Source organism: Dipodomys spectabilis, unplaced genomic scaffold (assembly GCF_019054845.1).
Source record: "Dipodomys spectabilis isolate Male_0828 unplaced genomic scaffold, ASM1905484v1 ptg000125l, whole genome shotgun sequence".
In the NCBI taxonomy this organism is placed as follows: domain Eukaryota; kingdom Metazoa; phylum Chordata; class Mammalia; order Rodentia; family Heteromyidae; genus Dipodomys; species Dipodomys spectabilis.
This window is the reverse complement of record NW_024870802.1, coordinates 8,878,619-8,899,039: the sequence shown is the minus strand read 5'-3', so window position 1 is coordinate 8,899,039 and position 20,421 is coordinate 8,878,619. Positions and strand designations below refer to the sequence as shown.

The 20,421-nt window shown below is 38.2% G+C and overlaps 1 protein-coding gene across 1 annotated transcript in view; it reads left to right on the top strand.

Moving 5' to 3' along the window:
- Positions 1-20,421, top strand: part of Sorcs3 (sortilin related VPS10 domain containing receptor 3) — a 581,112-nt gene that overhangs the window by 351,642 nt on the left and 209,049 nt on the right. Inside the window, exon 5 of the mRNA XM_042689442.1 lies at positions 11,069-11,142. Within this exon, the coding sequence (XP_042545376.1) occupies positions 11,069-11,142 (74 nt within the window). The remainder of the gene's footprint in view (positions 1-11,068; positions 11,143-20,421) is intronic.

Below are 20,421 nucleotides of genomic sequence, written 5' to 3'. Positions count from 1 at the left end.
ACTATTTCCTTAGATTCTATTTCTAGGCTTACTGCCTTTGGTTGAAGAATCAAAACCCACATATCTGAAGGGACCAAGGAACTCATCAAGTTTAAACCTCATCTGACACTTTAATTTGCTGATAATATCACATTAATCAAAATATTCATCCATCTTCTTAGACGCCTCATATAACTCCCCAGGGACTCTGGTGTAATGTGGAGCTGCAACTTCTAGCTACAGCATTCTTATCATTAGGATTTTATTCCTTACAGAGAGCCAGCATTTACTCTATCTAGATTGCAAGTGTGTCTAGATTTCAGCTTTCAGTACTTCTCTGTTGTTGACTGCTGTGTAGAGCAAAATCTGACTATCTCTCCACAGAACAATCTTACCTCAAATTCATGAACACATATACATCACTCTGCACATATACTTACACATATACATCAGTTTTCTGTCTCAAGTACCTACAGTTTTTCTCCCAAGATATACTTTTGAGTCCTCTCACTATTCGGGTTTTCCCCTCTTAAAACTAGTCATTTCTAAATGGTTGCATGGTGTTTGGAATGAGACTGATTTTGATGATTAGCTATCTTGGAATTTGCTATGGAATCTTCCTATTGAATTTACTTTTTGTTTAGTCCTAGAGTTTGAATTCAGAGCTTCATGATTTGTAGGCAGATGCCTACATCCCCATCTCTTTTATGCTTTATTTACTTTTCAGATAGGGTTTGAACTTTTGTCTAGGCTTGGCCTCTAACTGCAGTTCTTCTACCTATGACCTCACGTGTAGTTTGCATCACGGGCATGTGCCATACCTTATTTGTTGAGATGGTGACTTGCTAACTTTTCCCAGTCTGTCCTTGAACTGTTTCTCATGACTAGGATTATGTATACCACCTTGCTCTGCTGTTGAGCAAGTTCCTAACATCGTGGGGTTTTGATGTCCTCCTTCAGGAGGTATGGAGAGACACCATCATCAAACAGTATTTATTTCATCTCATTTAAACTAGACAACAGATAAACAGTTTTGTCATGGGCAGCCTTCCCATACATTTAGCTTCTTGTCTTCTCTTTGACAAGAATGACTTCCAAGTTGAAGATAGATAAACTACTTAAATATTTTATCTAAAGATAACCAATTCAAGTTCTTCTCACCTCTTTTAGATTCAGGCCTATGAGATAGAAAAACAAATGTAAATTTGAAAAAGAGTTCAAGACCAATTTGATGTACTTATAATGTACTATGTGATTTTTTTGTTTCTTTTGTATGTTCTTCCCCATGGTATAACCCCTGTTCTCACTGTATTTGATTTCGGTGCCCTGCATCTGGTATATACATTTTTTCTAATTTGGGGAGGGGAAGAGAAATAACAAAATAAGGATGAAATAAGGATATAGGTTGACCCATTGTAACAATGAGATGTACAAGACACTATGTTGAAAACAAACTTTTCAACTTTGGGGAGGGGGAGGGAGGAGTTGGGGAGGCAGGGAGAAAAGGGATGGTAGGGGAAAAACAAAGGAGGGGGAAAAATGCTAGATAGGATATGGACTCATTACCTTACTCATGTAACTGTGACCCCTCTGTACAGTGTCTTTAAAATAAAAATATATAAAAAATTAAAAAGATCAATTTGATGTAGGGGAAAGCCAGGAAAATAGGCAGTAAGGTGGGAGTGAGCAATAGAATGTGTGTGAAATCATGATCATGATAGAAAGAGAAAGCACAAGTGGAAGGGTGGGGAGAAAAATGAGCGAAGTCAGCTGACCGGGCTTTTCTGTGCAAAGGGTTTGTCTTAATATGAGACATTTCTGAATTATATGAAGATGAATAGGTTCTGATTGCAAAGGAAAATGGTCAAGGGAATAGGACTCTGAAGACAAAAGAATGAATTTGAGTAAATTTTATGTAAATTTTTTGGTAAGATTGTCTCACATTACTAGTAGTTCAAGAAATACTCTTTGGTATAAGAAGATTATAAAATGAGCTGTGAAGTGATTTGTAAATATAGGTGCTTAGATGAATTCAAGATAAAATGCAATTCAGGCATGGCAGACCCAAATGAGCCATTATTCCACTGAGGTTAGATTAGCATGTTTTCCTTTTACAATCAAACAACTCATACCACAAAAAATATGTTAACATTTAGAAATAAGCTTACTAGGGAGAGCACTGAGTTGGAGTTGGACCCGTAGGTTTCTGTTCCAGCTTCAGAACTAACTTAGCTGTGACGCTAGGCAGGTTTACTGAGCTTCTTTGGATCTTGGATTCTATGTGTGAAAAGACATGTCTTTGCTGTGCTTGTAGTTGGGGCACCAGCATTAGTTTCTTCAGGGAAGTCAAGATCTTAATTGAAATTCTTCTCACCCAGGAGCTTTTAATGTATTTAAAAAGATACTGGACATTTGCATGCATAAGCAAATGAATCAATGATGTTGGTATAATTTGTGGAGGGGAAGGGAAAAAACAAATTGTTTTAATAGGGATACAGGTGAACCCATTGTAACAATGAGATGTTCAAGATGTTATGTTGAAAAATGAACTTTACAACTTTGAGGGGGGGAGGTGTAGAGGGAGATGGGAGGGCAAGGATGGTACGGGGAAACAAAGGAGGAGGCAACCATGCTGGATAGGAAATGTACTCATTACCTTGCTCATGTAACTGTAACCCCTCTGTACAGTATTTTCACAATAAAAAAGCTTATTAATTAAAAAAAAAAACTGGAGTGCGATGACAGAAATCTTAAAAATTGCTTGGGCACCAGGTGTTAAACATGAGGAAATAGAGAAGAATATATAGGGTACTCTTTCATTTTTATAAATGTATTTTAAGGATGAGTTTTATGAATTGTCTTTTAAAAGCAATTCTTAGTTTTTGCTGGCACTGTGGCTTGAACTTGGTCATGGTGGCGAGAGCCTTAGGCTCTCTCGCAGCTTTTGTGATCATGGCTGGTGCTCTACCATTTTGATCCATGCCTGTAGCCTAGCTTTTGGCTGTTTCATTGGATATGGAGTTTCTTAGATATTTCTGCTCAGCTGGACTCAAACCATAATACTTAGGATCTCAGCCTCCTGAGTAGCTAGGATTACAAGAGTGAGCCAGTCGGTGCCTGGCAATCTCACCTCTTTCAAATTTGATATGTATCCTGAAATACGAAACTCTACAGCCATGAGAACAAGAGACACTGGCTTGCTGCTATCTGGGGTAGGAGGTGACCCCCAAAGGCTTTCACTAAGAACTGTTATTCTCCTGACATCTCATATGTTGGTAAGTGTTAAGGACATGGATTGAAATGTAGACAAGTATAGCATGTGTTCTAGACAGAGAGGGATAACACATGCAAAGTTTTTAACTTGGAACACCTATGGCATGTTTGAAAAGTCAACAAGGGCCAGAATGGCTGGGCAATAAGGAGGGAGGAGAGAATCCCTAGGGAAAGGCAGGTGGGAAATGAGCTCAGTATCATCATGTGACAAGTATAGATGTCAGTGTCCTTAGGAATCAGTTTCTGACTGGTTGGTTTTGGTGGAAGCCACTCTGGATGCAGAGTGGGCATTGGGATTATAAAGCAAGCTTCTTCTGTGCTTTGTGGTCTCAAACGGGCTTTTAAAGGAAAAACAATTCCAGTAGGAAGTAGGTTACCCACTGACTTAGGAAATATAAGGCTTCGGTCATCTAGAGATACCTATAGTCTATGAAATTACAGGCTTGGTTAGAAGGGTAAGTCTGAAGAGTTACACAAATTCATGACTAAAGGAATAATTGCTATGTTAGCTGCTAGAATCTACTGGGATTGCATTTCTGCAAATACCATATTATCCAAGATTATATGTTTTCCTTCTCCTTGTTCAATGAAAACCTTTCTTCTTGTCAAGACCATTATTCCAATTGCCATAGGCATACACAAGCACTTGTGTAGACACCTTGTACAAAACACACTTGAGAGAATTATGTTACCTGTTATCCCCAGCAATGGCATCTAGTCCCAAACTCTTTGTTCCTCTTCTTGAGACTAGAAATTGAAAATTCACCATTGGAGAACAGGGATGAAAGGGATCCTGATAGAATTATTTTTCATTTGAAGATTTCTGAGATTTATCTTTTATTTTGAGCAGATATATTTAAGTGAAGACTACAGCATATGAATGGATAGATATTTAAGGTGAAATTGGGATGCATTGAAAATGTTTGCCTTTTGGTCTAACTGCTGGAGGCCTATCCCCAGATTCCTGGTGGAATACTGAAGTCCCTTTGACTGTTGGGCATGTTCTGATAGAAAATTGTGAAGCAATGGGACTTAAATTGGTTTTCTGCATACTGCTTTTAGGATATTCTGACTTCCCCACCGATTTCTTAATAATGAATATTATGAATTTGCTTTGAAAAGCAGGGGTATTTTTGGTTTGGCATAGTAATTTTGCTTCTTTCAGGACTCAAGGGGAATGTTTTGAAATTCAGGAAGCAAACATGCATCCTCCTGCATTTTTCTGCATTTACAGCCATCACTCTCACAGCCGATGTTTACTATACACATAGTCTTGTGAAGCTGTTTTCCAGTTTCAGGTGGAGCAGAAGTTTCTGGGCTTCATGTTTTATCATTGTGGTAAAATACCCCCTGCCAAAACATCCCTACAGCTGCCCTGGGCTTTCCTTCAACTGGACAGGATGGTGAAACCTAATTTGAATTTTTGTCTCAATGAAAGGAAAACCAATGAGAGGCTCAGAGGGCTATTTCAATTAAAAATGGGGGGTGTGGATCTTCCTCTTGAATAATCAGAGGAACTTTCTACCATTGTTCAATGCCAGCAAAAAAAACTTATGTCTGAAGAGTTCAAATAACACTTCTTTCCCTCCCCTTCTGTTTTTCCAGTATGGGCTTGAGGCCATTTGGATTCTTTTCTTTAAATTTATTTTTATTGTAAAGGTGATTTACAGAGAGGTTACATTTACATAGGTCAGGTTATGAGCGTGTTTCCTTTCTATTTGAGTTCTTGATCTTTAGTAGAATGTTTTATCCTTCAGGGTAGAGACATTTTGTCTGTATTGTGTACTGATATAACCTAAACACAGAGAGCAATGCCTGGTTCTTAAAAGAAATAGGGCCAATATTGGCTCTATGATATAAACCCTCTGAGAGAGAGATAGTCTATGCATCTAAACAGGAAAGGAGTGGAAAATGTTGCTAGATGAATAGTACGAGTCTTCATGGTATCATGTCTTGTATCTCCCAGGGCAGGTTGGCCCAGAAGCCTTAGTCTGGATCTTCAGGATTTAGAAGAATGTTCATGGAATTTTCTACACTGTGATATTCTTTAGAGAATATCTGAGAGAGTAGCTAGAGAGTTCTCTTTTATGATATGGTCCTGGTTTCTCTTTGGACTATTGTAAACACTGCCATAATCCAGAGGGTTCTTTCTGTAGACCTACATAGCCCAGGAAGCCCTCCTTCCATGGACCCTGTGTTTCCAAAGAAAGATAGAGACAATATTATTCTAAACACAAACTAGTACTCTCTCTGTCTCTTCTGTGTATCTATGTGTATGTATGGTATGTATGTGTGTGTATATGTGTGTGTGGATATATGTGTGTAAATATCATATGCTAGAGAAGTGTCTACCCCTAAGTTCCATCCACACACATCTTGTTTCATTTGAAAGACAATAACAATCAAAAGCATACACTGTCTTTTCTTAGTGTCTATCTGCCATCTTCTGAGGACACTAATCTTATTGATTGGGACTCTCCATAATAATTTCATTTTAACCTTATTATGTTGGCAAAAAATCCTGTTTCTAAATAAAGCCATATTCTGAGACATTGGAGTGAAGACAAAACTTTAAACTCAGCAATGCATCCAATGATCTAATTTTTAAACTTAAACTTTCCAAATACAACCTGTTGTCCCTGCCTCCCCCTGCCCCATGGAATTTTCCATTGATTAAATTGCCTTTTTAGTTCATCAACTCTCAGATCCTTTTATCCTGGCAGCCTGTTGTCATTAGGGGACTGATAACTGAATCAATAAAGAAAAGAGCATGCTTTTTCATGTAGTCCACCTGTTCTGATGATTCATTGAGGGCTTTTTCTGTATGTGTTGCTGCTAAATTTGTGTTCATTAAGAGACATGAAGCCATGCTATATAGTGGAAGGAGGAAAGGAAGGAATATGGTATGTTTTTGTGGCAATGTCCAGGGATGTTGTTTTATAGGGAGGAGGCATTATTAGGGAAGATATGGAGCAGAACATGGCCCAGCATGTGTACCCTTGTAAAAAGAAAGACTGTTTTTAAGAATGTTTATTGCTTTGAAAACACATTTTTATGATCCATGAAACACATTGGGTTAAGCTATATAGGGCTTTATAAACACAATGTGGGGCAATGGGAAAAGAAGAATTAGCTACTACTTATAATCATTTCTGTGCTCTGCTGGTCTGTGGAAGAGCTCATATAGCTTTATCTAATTCTAGTTACTTCATGACTAATGAGGATTTTAATTCTTAGACTTTAAAAATCATTTTAATAGATATATTAGTAATGTACACTCCGGAAGCATACTAGTATGCTTCTGATTATAAGGTGTACATATATATATATGTATGATATATAAAATGATATAAAATGAGCCTACAATTGAGAAATGACCACTGCTTAGTACTTTGGCATATTACTTTCTAGTACATTTCAAGGTTTTGAATTAATGATATATCATATCTTTTCATAAAATCAAATAATCTTCTACAACTTACTAATCAATTTTACTATGAGCTCTATTTCCATTTGAATATTGAAGTTTTAATATTTTAATTACAAAAATTACACATGCTTATTCTAATTATTTGTTGGATTAGAGCCTGAACTCAGTTTTAAATTACTGCTGATACGTTACCACTTGAGTCACAACTCATAGATTTCTCTATCCACATTGGGTCTGAACTACAAACCTCTGCTCTCAGCCACTTGGGTAGCTAGGATTATAGGTATGAGCCACTGGTGCCTAGCCATAATAATTCTAAAATCTGCATGACCAAAGCAGAAATTGAAGAAATTATTTGTATTACTGCCATAGCATATATTGTATGGCAGTGTCATTGTATACATTTCTATATTCTACTAACTATGGCATTTTTAAATTTAAACTTAGTGTTTAGTTTAGTGCCTAGGGCATAGTGATGATTTAACACATTTTCAGTGAATGAATGAATCCATGATTAAAATTAAAAACTGAAGAAATGTGTGAATGAAGAGACTAAAGTTAAAGCTCATGGTAGAAGAATCTGACATTTTAGACTCAGCAACTTTCTATAGATTGAGAGACAAGGTAGCTAAACTCAGGCTCTTAATGAATTGGAGCCTGCTCTTTCTGTTCAACTGAATCTGCCTTTAGGCAGAGAATCCAATATAATTTTTTCTCCATCACTCAAACTGAAGAGCTGAAAAAGCAAAACCTGAGCCAAGAGAGGCTCAGGTTTTGGATGGGGGAATCAGCACCACTCATTCTTTCTGTGTTAGGAAGAGCACACCATGAGAGGAGTCATGTTCTCCCAAGAATGGGCCCCAAAGTTGAAGGGTAGAAATAGAGCAGAGTAAGGGTAGAAATAGAACAGCGTTTTAGTGGATAAATATGTCTTGAGTGAGACTTTTAGAGACAACTGGTGTAGGTAGGAGAGAAGATGGATGGTGATTTACAGATAGAAGAGACAGTAAGAACAATGGTACCCATATGGAAGAGCTTTTAGATGGAAAGAGGGAAATGATGGCAGTCTTTGGACAGAAGCAGGTAGACACTGTCTGTCTGTCCCTCTATCTGCCTAATACTTTCCCTAACCATCTGCCCACCTATCTATTTGTGAAGTTTCTGTATATGTGCATGCATACTTATCCTGGAAGTAGAAAGAAAAGGATTTTTGAGAACCAGAATTGTTCCACCAGAAGGAACATGTTCATATATTTTATCTCCAGTACTAAGTTTCCCATACAGGTTTTAGGAAGCAATTTAGTCTTCTTACCTGAGCAAGTATCCCAGGGACAAATGCTCAGACTGAAGGCAGATTTTTCTAAATTCAATACAGAAGAGACTTTGGAGCCTTCCATAGGCCCCAAATCACACTCGGCCAGCTCTGATTCCAATCAAAGCAAGCAAAGCCCTCCCATTTCTACAGATAAAAGACTGCATAAAACCCAGAACAAACTGCTTCAAACCCCAGATGCAGGCGAGACAAAACCCAGACAGAGGGTTTTGTCCCTACCCTCCATGGAAATGATTGGTCATTCTATCACGAATAATCCTGTGGGAAGGAAAGTGTCCTTCCTTTTCTCAATTTCTAGAGTTTCAGTCTTGGCCTCATGTACCTCTTTGACATTGTACTGCTGTATGTATATTTTGAGGTCAGAAAAAGGCTACCTTTTTTGCTTCCTAAAGAAGTAGATATGAAGCACAGAAAGATACTGCATGATCTCACTTACATCTTGAAATTTTAAAAGTTGGTCACATAGAGAGAAGTTGAGAGAAGGTGTTTACAAATAGGGGCATGAAGAAACAGGAGTGATTGGAGGGTACACAACTTAGTTATGTAGCAAAATCAGCTGTTTTGTCAGATTGGAGAGAACTATAATTGTAAAATACGTAGTTGATTTCAAACTTATTTGGAAGAGACAAAAAATAAGTATATTGGGTGATGGACTTGCTTGTGAACATTATTTAGTCATTTCATAATGTAACCCACATGTTACTTTGTACTCCATAAATATATAAGATGTAGTTTAACATGAAACTAAACAGCTATATGTGTCCTTATGCACTATGAAATTCAGTGATTTTAGAGTCTTTCAGTAGCGATTTAGAGTCTTGCAGTGATTGAGTTAGTGATTAAGGAGTGGTAAAGACAGTTGTGCCTGTTTTTCAATGTACAAAATTGGACAGGAATGGGAATCAGTACTTTTTATAAAGTGGATCCTAGTTTTCATAAACACTGTGAAACTGGAACACAGTAGTGTGTGAGGGTACAATTTGTGACCAGATAAATTAAGATTGATGCCCTGGATTTCCAGCTAGCTGTTGTACTTACCAAGAGATAAAATGGAAATGCTTAAGTATATTCTTGACTATACTTTCTCAATGATGTTGAGGATTATAAGAAATTCTACCTTTCTCTACCCCCCTACCTTTGTCCGTGTCTGTGACTCTATCTATATAAACAGATACATATATATGCATATATACCATCATAGAATGCACATACATGTGTATAAATATTTATGTATAGCTAACTTCATATGTGTAACTATATCTCTGTCCATCTGTCATTTACTAGAAAAAAGTTTATTTTCATGCTGCCAGACTTCACCAAATATTTACTGGATTAAAACTGAAGTGGGTCTCAAACTTTCTGAGCCCCATAAGCTTTGAGACAATCAGAGGTTCATACACCAGTGTATCTCTCTGTGAGCTGTAACATTACACACTTAAGACTTTACAAAAGGTCAAGTTATCTGCGTGGGATTTGCTGAGAGTGTAGCACTGCCGTTGAGAGCAACTAGGGATGTTATTCTACAAATGTACCTTTCCTAGCCCTATTTCTATACACTTGAGTGTCATCTGTTTCTGGACTTCTCAGTTTACCTGCCTATAACAAAATTATGGGGGAAAATGTGAGAAAATTATCCTGACAGGCTAAGCACCAAGTGCATGGAAAGAGACTTGAGCTGGGCATCAGCGAACTAAAGTTATAGTTCCTTTGAACAAAACTTACCTAAGATTGAGCTTACTGGAGTAGGACATTGGCCTGCTTACCTGTTATGTGCCAGGTATGGTATAACTACTGAAACACAGAGATGAGTAAGGCATGATTATTGCCCCTGTTGTGGCTTACAACCTAGCAGTTAAAAGTCACTCTTGTATAGTCCCTTACAGGTTGCAGATCCAACCCTAATGTGATGAGACTCTATAAAGTAGGTGAATAGGGAATCAAGTCCAACTATGCAAAGTATTCTTCTTCATTTTCCCCAAGCGTTAGGGATCATCTGAAATTGTTCTCACTCTCTGAGCTGTTCTCCACTAGGAACTGCCTATTTTAATGTTCTCATTATCATCATTCCATGGCAGACAGTTCATGGAAATCTTATATGAATTTAAGGAATGCAAACATAATGAAATAACATAAAAATCTAAATGAGACAGCCATATAATTCCTTACTGAATGCTCAGTAACAACAAAAGATGTGAAAGAACTGAGATGTGTGGGCTGAACTATATAAAAGGTTTTTGTCAAAAGGGAGCCATAATTTGTGCTGGCCTTGCAAGGACCTATAAATTTTACTTAGATCTAAGAGTGGCCCATCTTGCTATCTTGTAAACACATAGGAATTTGAATGAGCCTGGTATCTATGGCAATGGTAAATAGTTCCATTTCATATTGCCTATAATGTATCAAAGAGAGAAAGAGAAAAATGTCAAAGAGCACAATATTTTGCACATCATATTGACTTACTCTCAACTGATGAGCATTTTTATATGCATGTTTTACTATTCCTAGGAGCACAGAATCTCTCTCTTCTTCATCTTTATGTTCTTTTTTTTTTTTTTTTTTTGGTCGTGGGGCTTGAACTCTGGGCCTGGGCGCTGTCCCCAAGCTCTTTAGCTCAAGCTCAAGACCAGCACTCTACCACTTGAGCTACAGTGCCACTTCTGGTTTTCTGGTGGTTTTATTGGAGATAAGAATCTCACGGACTTTCCTGCCTGGGCTGGTTTTGAACCACGATCTAAGTGTAACTAGATACATTATGGAGTTTAAGGAAAACAGAAGACATTCTTTACTAAAGGACTTACCCCAAAAGGAGAAAGTGATGGCCACTGAAAATGGATTTACACTCAGCTCCAAAACCGCAGTTGATTAATCACCTACTTGGTCAAGAAGGCACCATGAGAACTATAACATTAGTCACATTCTTGCATTTTTACTTAGGTTAATTGGATGCTTACTTGGGTGTGTAATCACTGTATTGGAACAGTCCAGGGGGGAAGGACAATGCCTACACTCATGTTCACAAATGGCTTATGTTTTTTTCCTTCAATGTTTTGCAGCTCTACAGCTCCATGGACTTTGGAAGACGGTGGCAACTCATGCATGAGCGCATCACACCCAATAGGTTTTACTGGTAAGCTCCATTTGCACACTAATCTTCTCCTTGACAAAGGTCTAAGTTACAAACATGTATGAAAATATACACAAGGAACATATTCATATGTACTCAAGCAAATTGAATATTGTATGCTGTACACAAGGGAGAAGTAGTTCCTTTGAAGCAACTAAATTACAGTTTAACAAAATGATTACCAGAAAGCTAGAACATTTTGTTCAGAGCAGAGCACGGTGAGATCAACGGGACAAGGAAAAGATGCATGGAGAGAGGAAGGGTGGAGGATAGTCATAGTATTCAATGTACTTAGGTGGAAATGGAACTTGGTAACTAGAGGGGTTGGATGGCACTGGAGCAGAGGGGGCACTATAACGGAAATGGTGACATTAACCAAGAAGGATTGTGCACATAAATGACATAGTGAATTGAAACCCCCTTGTATAACTACTTAAAGATAACAAAAATAAATTACATAATAGAAAAAATGATCAGAAAGAAGAATACCCTAGACAATAACACACACCTCAGTACGTGAAGGGAACTGTGTTCTAACTGCTGCCCAAAGAGCAGTTCAAGGATCCGCAGTAGCATCACCTGGGGATTTTCTAGAAATGCATAATCTCAGGTCACATTGGGATTCGTGGATTTGTTTATTAATTTATCACAATGCCTTGATAATTCCATGCACGGGAGAGTTCGAAAGACACTAGCTAGAGAGAGAAAGGTCATGAACAGATTCTCTTTTTTAAAATTAAGTTTTTTATGGTGAAAATATTGAACAAAGGGGCTACAGTTACATGAGCAAGGTAATGAGTACATTTCTTATCCAGCACTGTTGCCTCCTCCTTTGTTTTTTCCCTACCATCCCTTCCCTCCCACCTCCTCAGCTACACCCCCCACCCTCCCACTCTGCCTAAATTGTAAAGTTTGTTTTTTGACCCAGCGTTTTGTACATCTCATTGTTGCATTGTGTCAATATGTATCTGTATTTAAACAATTTGTTTTTTCCTTTCCCCTCCCCAAATTATACCAACATCAAATACAGTGAAAACAGGGGCTATACTGTGGGGGAGGGGCATACAAAGCAACAAAAAAAATCACATGGTACTTTATATATACCTTATAATACGTTAGAAACAATAGCAAGGAAGAAAAAAGCACTTGTGTCCCTATCTTGGAGTTCATTTCGCTTAACATCATCTTACCCGACCTTTTCTGCTTGACTCAGACATATACTAGTTATTGCAAATAAGGAAAACCATGGGACCTATGTTTTTTTGGGTCTAGCTTACTTCACTTAATATAATTTTTTCCAAGTCTTTCTATTTCCTAACAAATGGGGCAATGTCAGTCTTTCTGATGGAGGCATAGAATTCCATTGAGTATATATATCACATTTTCTTGATCCATTCATCTACTGAGGGGCATCTGGGTTGGTTCAATATCTTAGCTATGGTAAATAATGCTGCGATAAACATAGTTGTGCTGGTAGCTTTAGTACGGTCTTGTTTGTAATCATTTGGGTAAATGCTCAAAAGTGAGATTGCTGGTTCATAGGTGAGCTCTATGTGGAGTCTTTTGAGGAACCTCCATACTGCTTTCCAAAGTGGTTGAACAAGTTTACATTCCCACCAACAATACAGTAAGGTTCCCTTCTGGCCACATCCCCTTCAGCATCTGTTGTTATTAGAGTTCTTGATTTTAGCCATTCTAACTGGGGTGAGGTGGTATACTCAATGTTGTTTTGATTTGCATTTCTTTTATGGCTAGAGAGGTTGAGCATGTCTTCATCTGTTTATTGGCTATTCTTATTTTCTTTTCAGAGAAGTTTCTCTTTAAGTCTTTTTTCTTTTTTTTTTTTGGGGGGGGGGGTCCGGTCGTGGGGCCTGAACTCTGGGCCTGGGCGCTGTCCTTCAACTCTTCAGCTCAAGACTAGCGCTCTACCACTTGAGCCACAGTGCCACTTCCGGCTTTTTTCTTTTTACTTATGTGGTGCTGAGGAGTCGAACCTAGGGCCTCAGGCATGCAAGGCAAGCGCTCTACCACTGAGCCACCTTCCCAGCCCCTCTCTTTAAGTCTTTAGCCCACTTATTTATTGGGCAGCTGTTTCTTTGAGGATTTGTTGTTGGGGGATTTAATTTTTTGAGTTCCAAGTATATTTTAGATATGAGACCCTTGTCCGTTTTATGGCTAGTGAAGATCTTCTTCCAATCCTTGTGTTCTCTTAACTACATACATACTTCTAACTGCATACATACCTTAACTACATACTTTTCTTTTTTTGAAAAATGTACATTTTATGAGTCTATTTTATAAAGCAGTGTTTCCTAAAATGTAGTGTGCAGGAAGAATTGTTCCAAAAGTCACTTTTTTTCAGAGTGGTTTGAGTGGTCAAATAAACTGAGCTCATGATTATTAAGTTCTACATTCCTGGAGATTCATGATTCTTTTCAGAAAACTAGAGGAACTCAGAGGGAAGAAATGTGACTCACCCAGAGTCACCTATACCCCAAATTATTTTTCATGCCTGATCCTTTCCTTACACCACCCCTGGTAAATTCTCTATAGTACATTTTTAAAATACTTTTTCTAAGATGCGATCTAAGTTTTAATGAAAAAAAAAAAACTAGATCTTCCTCCTAATCAGTAAAATTTGTTATTATTTGATATCTCTTTACTCATTCATACTGTTTTATTGTGGCCTTGATTGTAACAAATTCAGCATATATTTGCCTTATTCACCCATCTGTCATAATATGAAAATGATGCTGGTATATATCTTGCTTTCATTCCGGCAGAGTTGATAGGTGATAAATAAATAAATATGAGAAAGTATACCCTAAAGTATAGAATAGCCTTACATGTATACTTAATTTAAAAATCTATAGTATTTGAAAGTAATACCTATTCATATCTCTTTTTAAATATCATATTTCAAATTCCTTAAAAACTCACGTGATAGCCATTTATGCTTTGCACTACTTAGGAGTATTGTGTGTGTGGTACATTTACCTTTACCTTGTACACTTACATATGCACTCTAACTTCTGTGCAAGTAGTACTTTCCTTGGGTCACCTCTGAATCTATAAAACTCTGTCAAGAATTAAAGATAAATGGCTAAGCATACTCTGAAAACCAGCTCCCTCGCACAGTTCAGCTGGATGGGGCTATGGCTCTTGAGTGGCCACCTGCGCTATTCTCTTCCAGCCCAGGTGTCATTTCATCCACAACTCTTCCTTTTTTCAGTACAAAAGGTTTAATTTTGTTGGTTTTATTTAAAATTATACTGACATTTCTAAAAAGCACAATGAAAACCCAGAAATGAATAATAGTTTCAGACATGAAGGAAGTAAAATCAATTGTCATTGCTTTTAGATGATTATAAGTGATATATGGAAACTTCTCTTTTTTAATATATTTTTATTGTAAAGATACTTGACAAATGGGTTACAATTACATGAGTAAGGTAATGAGTACATTTCCTGTCGAGCATTGTTACCCCCTTCTTTGTTTTTCCCCTACCATCCCTTCCCTCCTCCCCTCCCCAACTCTTCCCTCCCCAGCGCCTGAAGTTGTAAAGTTCATTTTCAAGATAGTGTCATTTTTACAATGGGTCAACTTGTATCCTTATTTCAGCATTTTGTTATTTCCCCTCCCCTCCCCAAATTAGAAAAATGTATATACAAAATGCAGGGCACTGGAATCAAAGTGAAAACAAGGGTTATACCACGGGGAAAGAACATACAAAAGAGGGCTGGGAAGGTGGCTCAGTGGTAGAGCGCTTGCCTTGCATGCTCGAGGCCCTGGGTTCGATTCCTTAGCACCATATAAGCAGAAAGAAAAAAGCCAGAAGTGGCGCTGTGGCTCAAGTGGTAGAGCGCTAGCCTTGAGCTGAAGAGCTGAGGGGCAGCGCCCAGGCCCAGAGTTCAGGCCCCACTACCAGACCCCCCCCCCAAAAAAAAAGAAAAAAAGAACATACAAAAGAAACAAAAAAATCTTACAGTACATTATAAATACTTTAAAAACAACAGCAATAAAAATAAAACCTCCTGTTCCTCAAAAGACTCCACATAGAGCTCCCCAATGACCCAGCAATCCCACTTTTGGGCATTTACCCAAATGATCACAAACAAGGCCACACTAAAGCTACCAGCACAACTATGTTTATTGCAGCATTATTTACCATAGCTAAGACATGGAACCAACCCAGATGCCCCTCAGTAGATGAATGGATCAAGAAGATGTGGTATATATACACAATGGAATTCTATGCCTCCATCAGAAAGAATGACATTTCCCCATTTGTTAGGAAATGGAAAGGCTTGGAAAAAATTATATTAAGTGAAGTAAGCCAGGCCCAAAGAAACATAGGTCCTATGGTTTCCCTTATTTGCAATATCTAGTATAGGTATGAGTCAAGCGGAAAAAGTCAGATAATGTGATGTTAGGAAAACGAACCCTCAAATATGTATTTTAATGTTTTTGTTTCTTTCATGCATGTGTTTCTAACGCATTTATAAGATTATTTCTTTGTTGCTTTGTATGTCCCTCCCCCACAGTGTAACCCCCGCTTTCACTATATTTGATGTCAGTATAACATGTGGAGGAGATGGGGATTCAGGTGGACCTGTTGCAACAATGAGAAGTACAAAATGTCATGTCAAAACCAGCTTTACAATGTCGGTGGGGGGTGGGGGGTATGATTGGGTGGGAGGGAGGGGGGAGGCTGGGAAGGGAGGTGAAGGGTAAACAAAGGAGGAGGCTGCAATGCTTGGTAGGAAATGTGTGCATTATCCTGCCCATGTAATTGTGACCCCTCTGTACAGTATGTTCTCAAGTAAAATAAAATAAAATTAAAAAAAAAAAAATAAAACCTCCTGTGTCCCTATCTTGGGGTTCATTACACTTAGCATCATCTTGTATGATCATATGTACATAGCTTTTGACCTTTTCTGCTTGTCCTAGACATATACTACTTATTGAAAAATAAGGGAAACCATGGGACCTATGTTTCTTTGGGCTTGGCTTACTTCACTTAATATAATTTTTTCCAAATCTTTCTATTTCCTAACAAATGGGTTGGTAATATTCTTTCAGATGGAGGCATAGAATTCATATATATATATATATGTATATGTCTATGTATATATATAATATATTACATTTTCTTGATCCATTCATCAACTGAGGGGCATCTGGGTTGGTTCCATATCTTAGCCATGGTGAATAATGCTGCGATAAACATAGTTGCTCTGGTAGCTTTAGTATGGCCTTGTTTGTGATCGTTTGGGTAAGTGCCCAAAAATGAGATTGCTGGGTCATAGGGGAGCTCTATGTAGAGTCTTTTGAGGAACCTCCATACTGCTTTCCAAAGTGGTTGAACAAGTTTACACTCCCACCCACAATGCAGTAGGGTTCCCCTCCAGCAGCTGTTGTTATTAGATTTCTTGATTATAGCCATTCTAACTGGGGTGAGGTAGAATCTCACAACTCTTGTTTCCCATTATTTGGTTTGTCTTTGGAACTGTTAGGTCTTTCCATAGACTAAGGCACACAAAAAAATCTTGTTTCTCTGATATTCCAGCTGTGTAACCACAACATTTGCTTAGCTGAGATGGACCAATTTCTCAGTATGTCATTGCTCAGGACTCCCTCCAAGCAAATAATTCGAAAGAGTCCTCTGCTGTCAAGATAGCAAGGCACTTGGCCAATGAGAAAGTCAAGTTGATGGTGAAGGAAAGCACAGTAGACCACATGAGCTGTGTCATCATTTCTGAAGGAAATTAACTTAAATGGATGAAGCAGCCTTTTCCTACCTTTTGCAAAAAGCAGGATGAGAAAGCTCCAGCTTCTGGCTCCCTCCACCTCCTCCTTTTGTGTAACAGAAAGAGCAAATCCCTGGGTCCTGATCATTGTATTTTGTCTCTCCTACACTCTGCTTCTTTCATGCATGCCTCCATGGGGAAATATAAAAGTAACTGCCCATGCCAGCTAGCCAAGTGGTAGCTGAACATTTCATTTTTTGTAATTATCACTTCTCTGTTTCTGAGACGTAATTGCTGTGATTATTCTTTTAAGTGTCATAGAAGTCACAGAGGAAGAGCCCATTTTGTACATTCTGGTTTTTTTTTCCAAAGACAGAATCTAAGGTTGTCTGAAGATCTTAACTATTTATGTGGAGACAAGGTTTGTATGCGTGAGGAGTACATTTTGTATCCTCTTGAGAAAATTCAAAGTATGCATTTATCTGGATGTAGATACAACCTTGGTCTTGGTGAACTTGTCCATTTAGGAAAAAAAACATGGTGTGTGTGTGTGTGTGTGTGTGTGTGTGTGTGTGTGTGTGTGTGTGTGTGTGTGTGAGAAAGAGAGAGACAGAGAGAGACAGAGAGATAGAGAGAGAGAGAGAGAGAGAGAGAGAGAGAGAGAGAGAGAGAGAGAGAGAGAGAGCACATCAGTACTAGAGCTTGAAGTCAGGGCCTGGACACTATCCTTTAGCTTTTTCAGTCAAAGCTGGCACTCTACCACTTGAGTCACAGCTCCACTTCTGGCTTTTTGTGGTTTAATTGGAAATAAGAATTTCATGGACTTTTCCTGCCTAGGCTGATTTCCAACCATGGTCCTCAAATTTTCTAGTTTCTGGGATTATAGATGTAAGCCGCAGGAACCCAGCATGTTTTTGTTTTCTTTTAGTTGCATAAAGTTTTTGAAGGGGTCAGATATGATCAAGATTAAGTGGACATTATGTAGTTTTATTCTCCCACTTCATACATTTAATTTGTAAACTGTAAGTCTTTAGGCAATCTACTTAAATAATGCAAGTATTGTATGCATTTTGTGTCTATTGGCTGTCCTTAAGAGAATGACCCATAAATAATTTATTTTGCTGGGGCAAAACAACAATGCTGTGTACCTGTGGGTCTCTGAGAACATGTGAGTCCTGCCAAGAATCCGCCAACTATACCAACCTTACTATCGTCTACTCTTACAAGGAATGAGGAAACATTCTAAAACCCTATCTTTAGGAAATGTGTTGCAGAGAATTGAGAATTGAAGTCTCTGCTGTACTTACAGTTGACCTGTGCACTGCTGATTACTGGAGATGGCATTCCTTAATTCCTGGCAACCTGTTGCTGAGGCTGAATGGGATCTGAAGTTCTATTACCAAACCTGAAAGCCAGCCATATCTACCTATTATACTAAGTGAAACTCATTTAGTATGGTGAAGTTTCCTTGTCTTGTTCTATTTTATTTTATCTTATATTTTGATCATAAAATTGCATTTTCTAAGAATACCATTGATTGTGAACATGCACATGTGTATACACATATTCACTTAAGGCATTAGAATCTTCTTTTCTGCCCAAGACACTTACCATGACCAGGTAGGAGCTGTGGGTGTAGGGAAAAGAAGCAGGAGGTGAAAACAGGAAATTATTACCTTGAGGTAATGTGGCTGGAGGGAATTAATGCTCTTGCCCTTCTTACTGAACTGGAGGTCTGTAGATCTCAATTGTTCTGGAATATAGCCTTCATTTTCCTTCAAAATGTTCAAGCCAGGATCTCATTTTTTACTCTAGATTATAGTTTCTGAATAACCAACTGTCAAATCATCCTTGGTCTATTAATGCATTATCCATGGCAGAGAATAAGTTAAGGAAAAGGAAAATGGCTTGAGATTACTTCCTGAAAAATCAAGATCTTTTCAAACAAAGTTAATGTTATAGTTGAGTTTCCAAAGCTGCCACTAAATGTGCATCCATAATTTTACAAACATAGTCATTTATAATCGCAAGTAATGGGATTTAGGCATCGACCTAATTTAGAGGCCTTTTGCAAACCAGGGTATGCCACAAATACTATTTCATTCGACTCTCCCTTACATATTTTAAATGGTGCAGCAATTTAAAAATACATTACATCCAAAATAATATATGCAAGGTCAGGAGGGGAGATAATGAAAGCTCAGCTTAGAAGCAGAGATCAGTTTTTACTTTGCTGATGGGGACTACCCATGCTTGTAAGACTAGTCTAATCTTGGCTGGACAATAGCTGAGCAAAATGCTATATTCAGATGCTTCATACATGGTAGTTAACCTGTGCCATCGTAGAATGCTTAACTCTTGGGATGAATTGAAGATATGCTGGATTCATGTGATTATGCGAATGCAATTTCTGGGATGTAGAGGAAATAAGGAGGCACACTTACTGACTTGTACTGTGAAGAAAAGGGGTCCTATTTGAATCCTCCCTTAGAAAATCTGAAAATACTGGTATGTGTTAAACATGGAACTCAAAGATAGCCACATTCCCTCATCTCATTCAGTGCTGCAAAAATTCCAAGATCCACATGGAAGTGCCATCTCCTCCTTTTCCCCTTGCTTTGGAAACCAGTGGACACATGTCAGCTTTCTATTTCTTTGTGACACTGAGTTGATTAGTCAGAGCTCAGAAGAAATACTCATTCTGCTTAGAGACGGTAGAAACCACCCATACTAAACTTTCCAAGGGGAACAAATAGGATCATTTTCTCAGTGATTGAGGCTTGGCCTATATCATTTGTTCTATGAGGGCAGACAGGGAAGTCTCTACATTAGAGCAATGACGTTGACCACTGTCAACATTTCCAGTGCTTTCAAGCTTCCTGCAGAAGTGGGCATAATGATTTTTCTTTGTTTTTTGTTTTAATTAGTAAAGTTTTTATTGTGACAATACCGTTCAGAGGGGTTAAAATTACATGAGCAAGGTAATGAGTACATTTCTTATCAAGCATTGTTGCTTACTCCTCTGTTTCCCCTTCCCATCCCTGCTCTCCCTCCCAGCTCCCCCCACTCCCTCTCCTGCCAACGTTGTAAAGTTCGTTTTTCGACATAATGACTTGTACATCTCATGGTTGCAATGGTTCCACCTGTATCCCTATTTAAACAATTTGTTTTTTCCCTTCCCCTCTCCAAATTATACCAACTTCAAATACAGTGAAAACAGGTGTTATACCGTGGGGGACGGACATACAAAGCAACAACAACAACAAAAAATCTTATAAATATGTTAAAAACAATAGCAAGAAAGAAAAACCATTTGAGTCCTTATCTTGGGGTTCATCCACTTATCTTGCTTAGCAGTCTCCTGAGTAGGGAATGTAAGAATTGCAGGATGAAGAAGAGGCTTAAGAGGAGCTGAGAAGCCCAAGGATAAACATCATAAACAGAAGGCTTGGATACTGCTTCAAATGCAGGTTGAAGGCAGGAGGAACTACCCTTCTTCCCACTATGGAAATCTGTGGGTTTTCTACACCA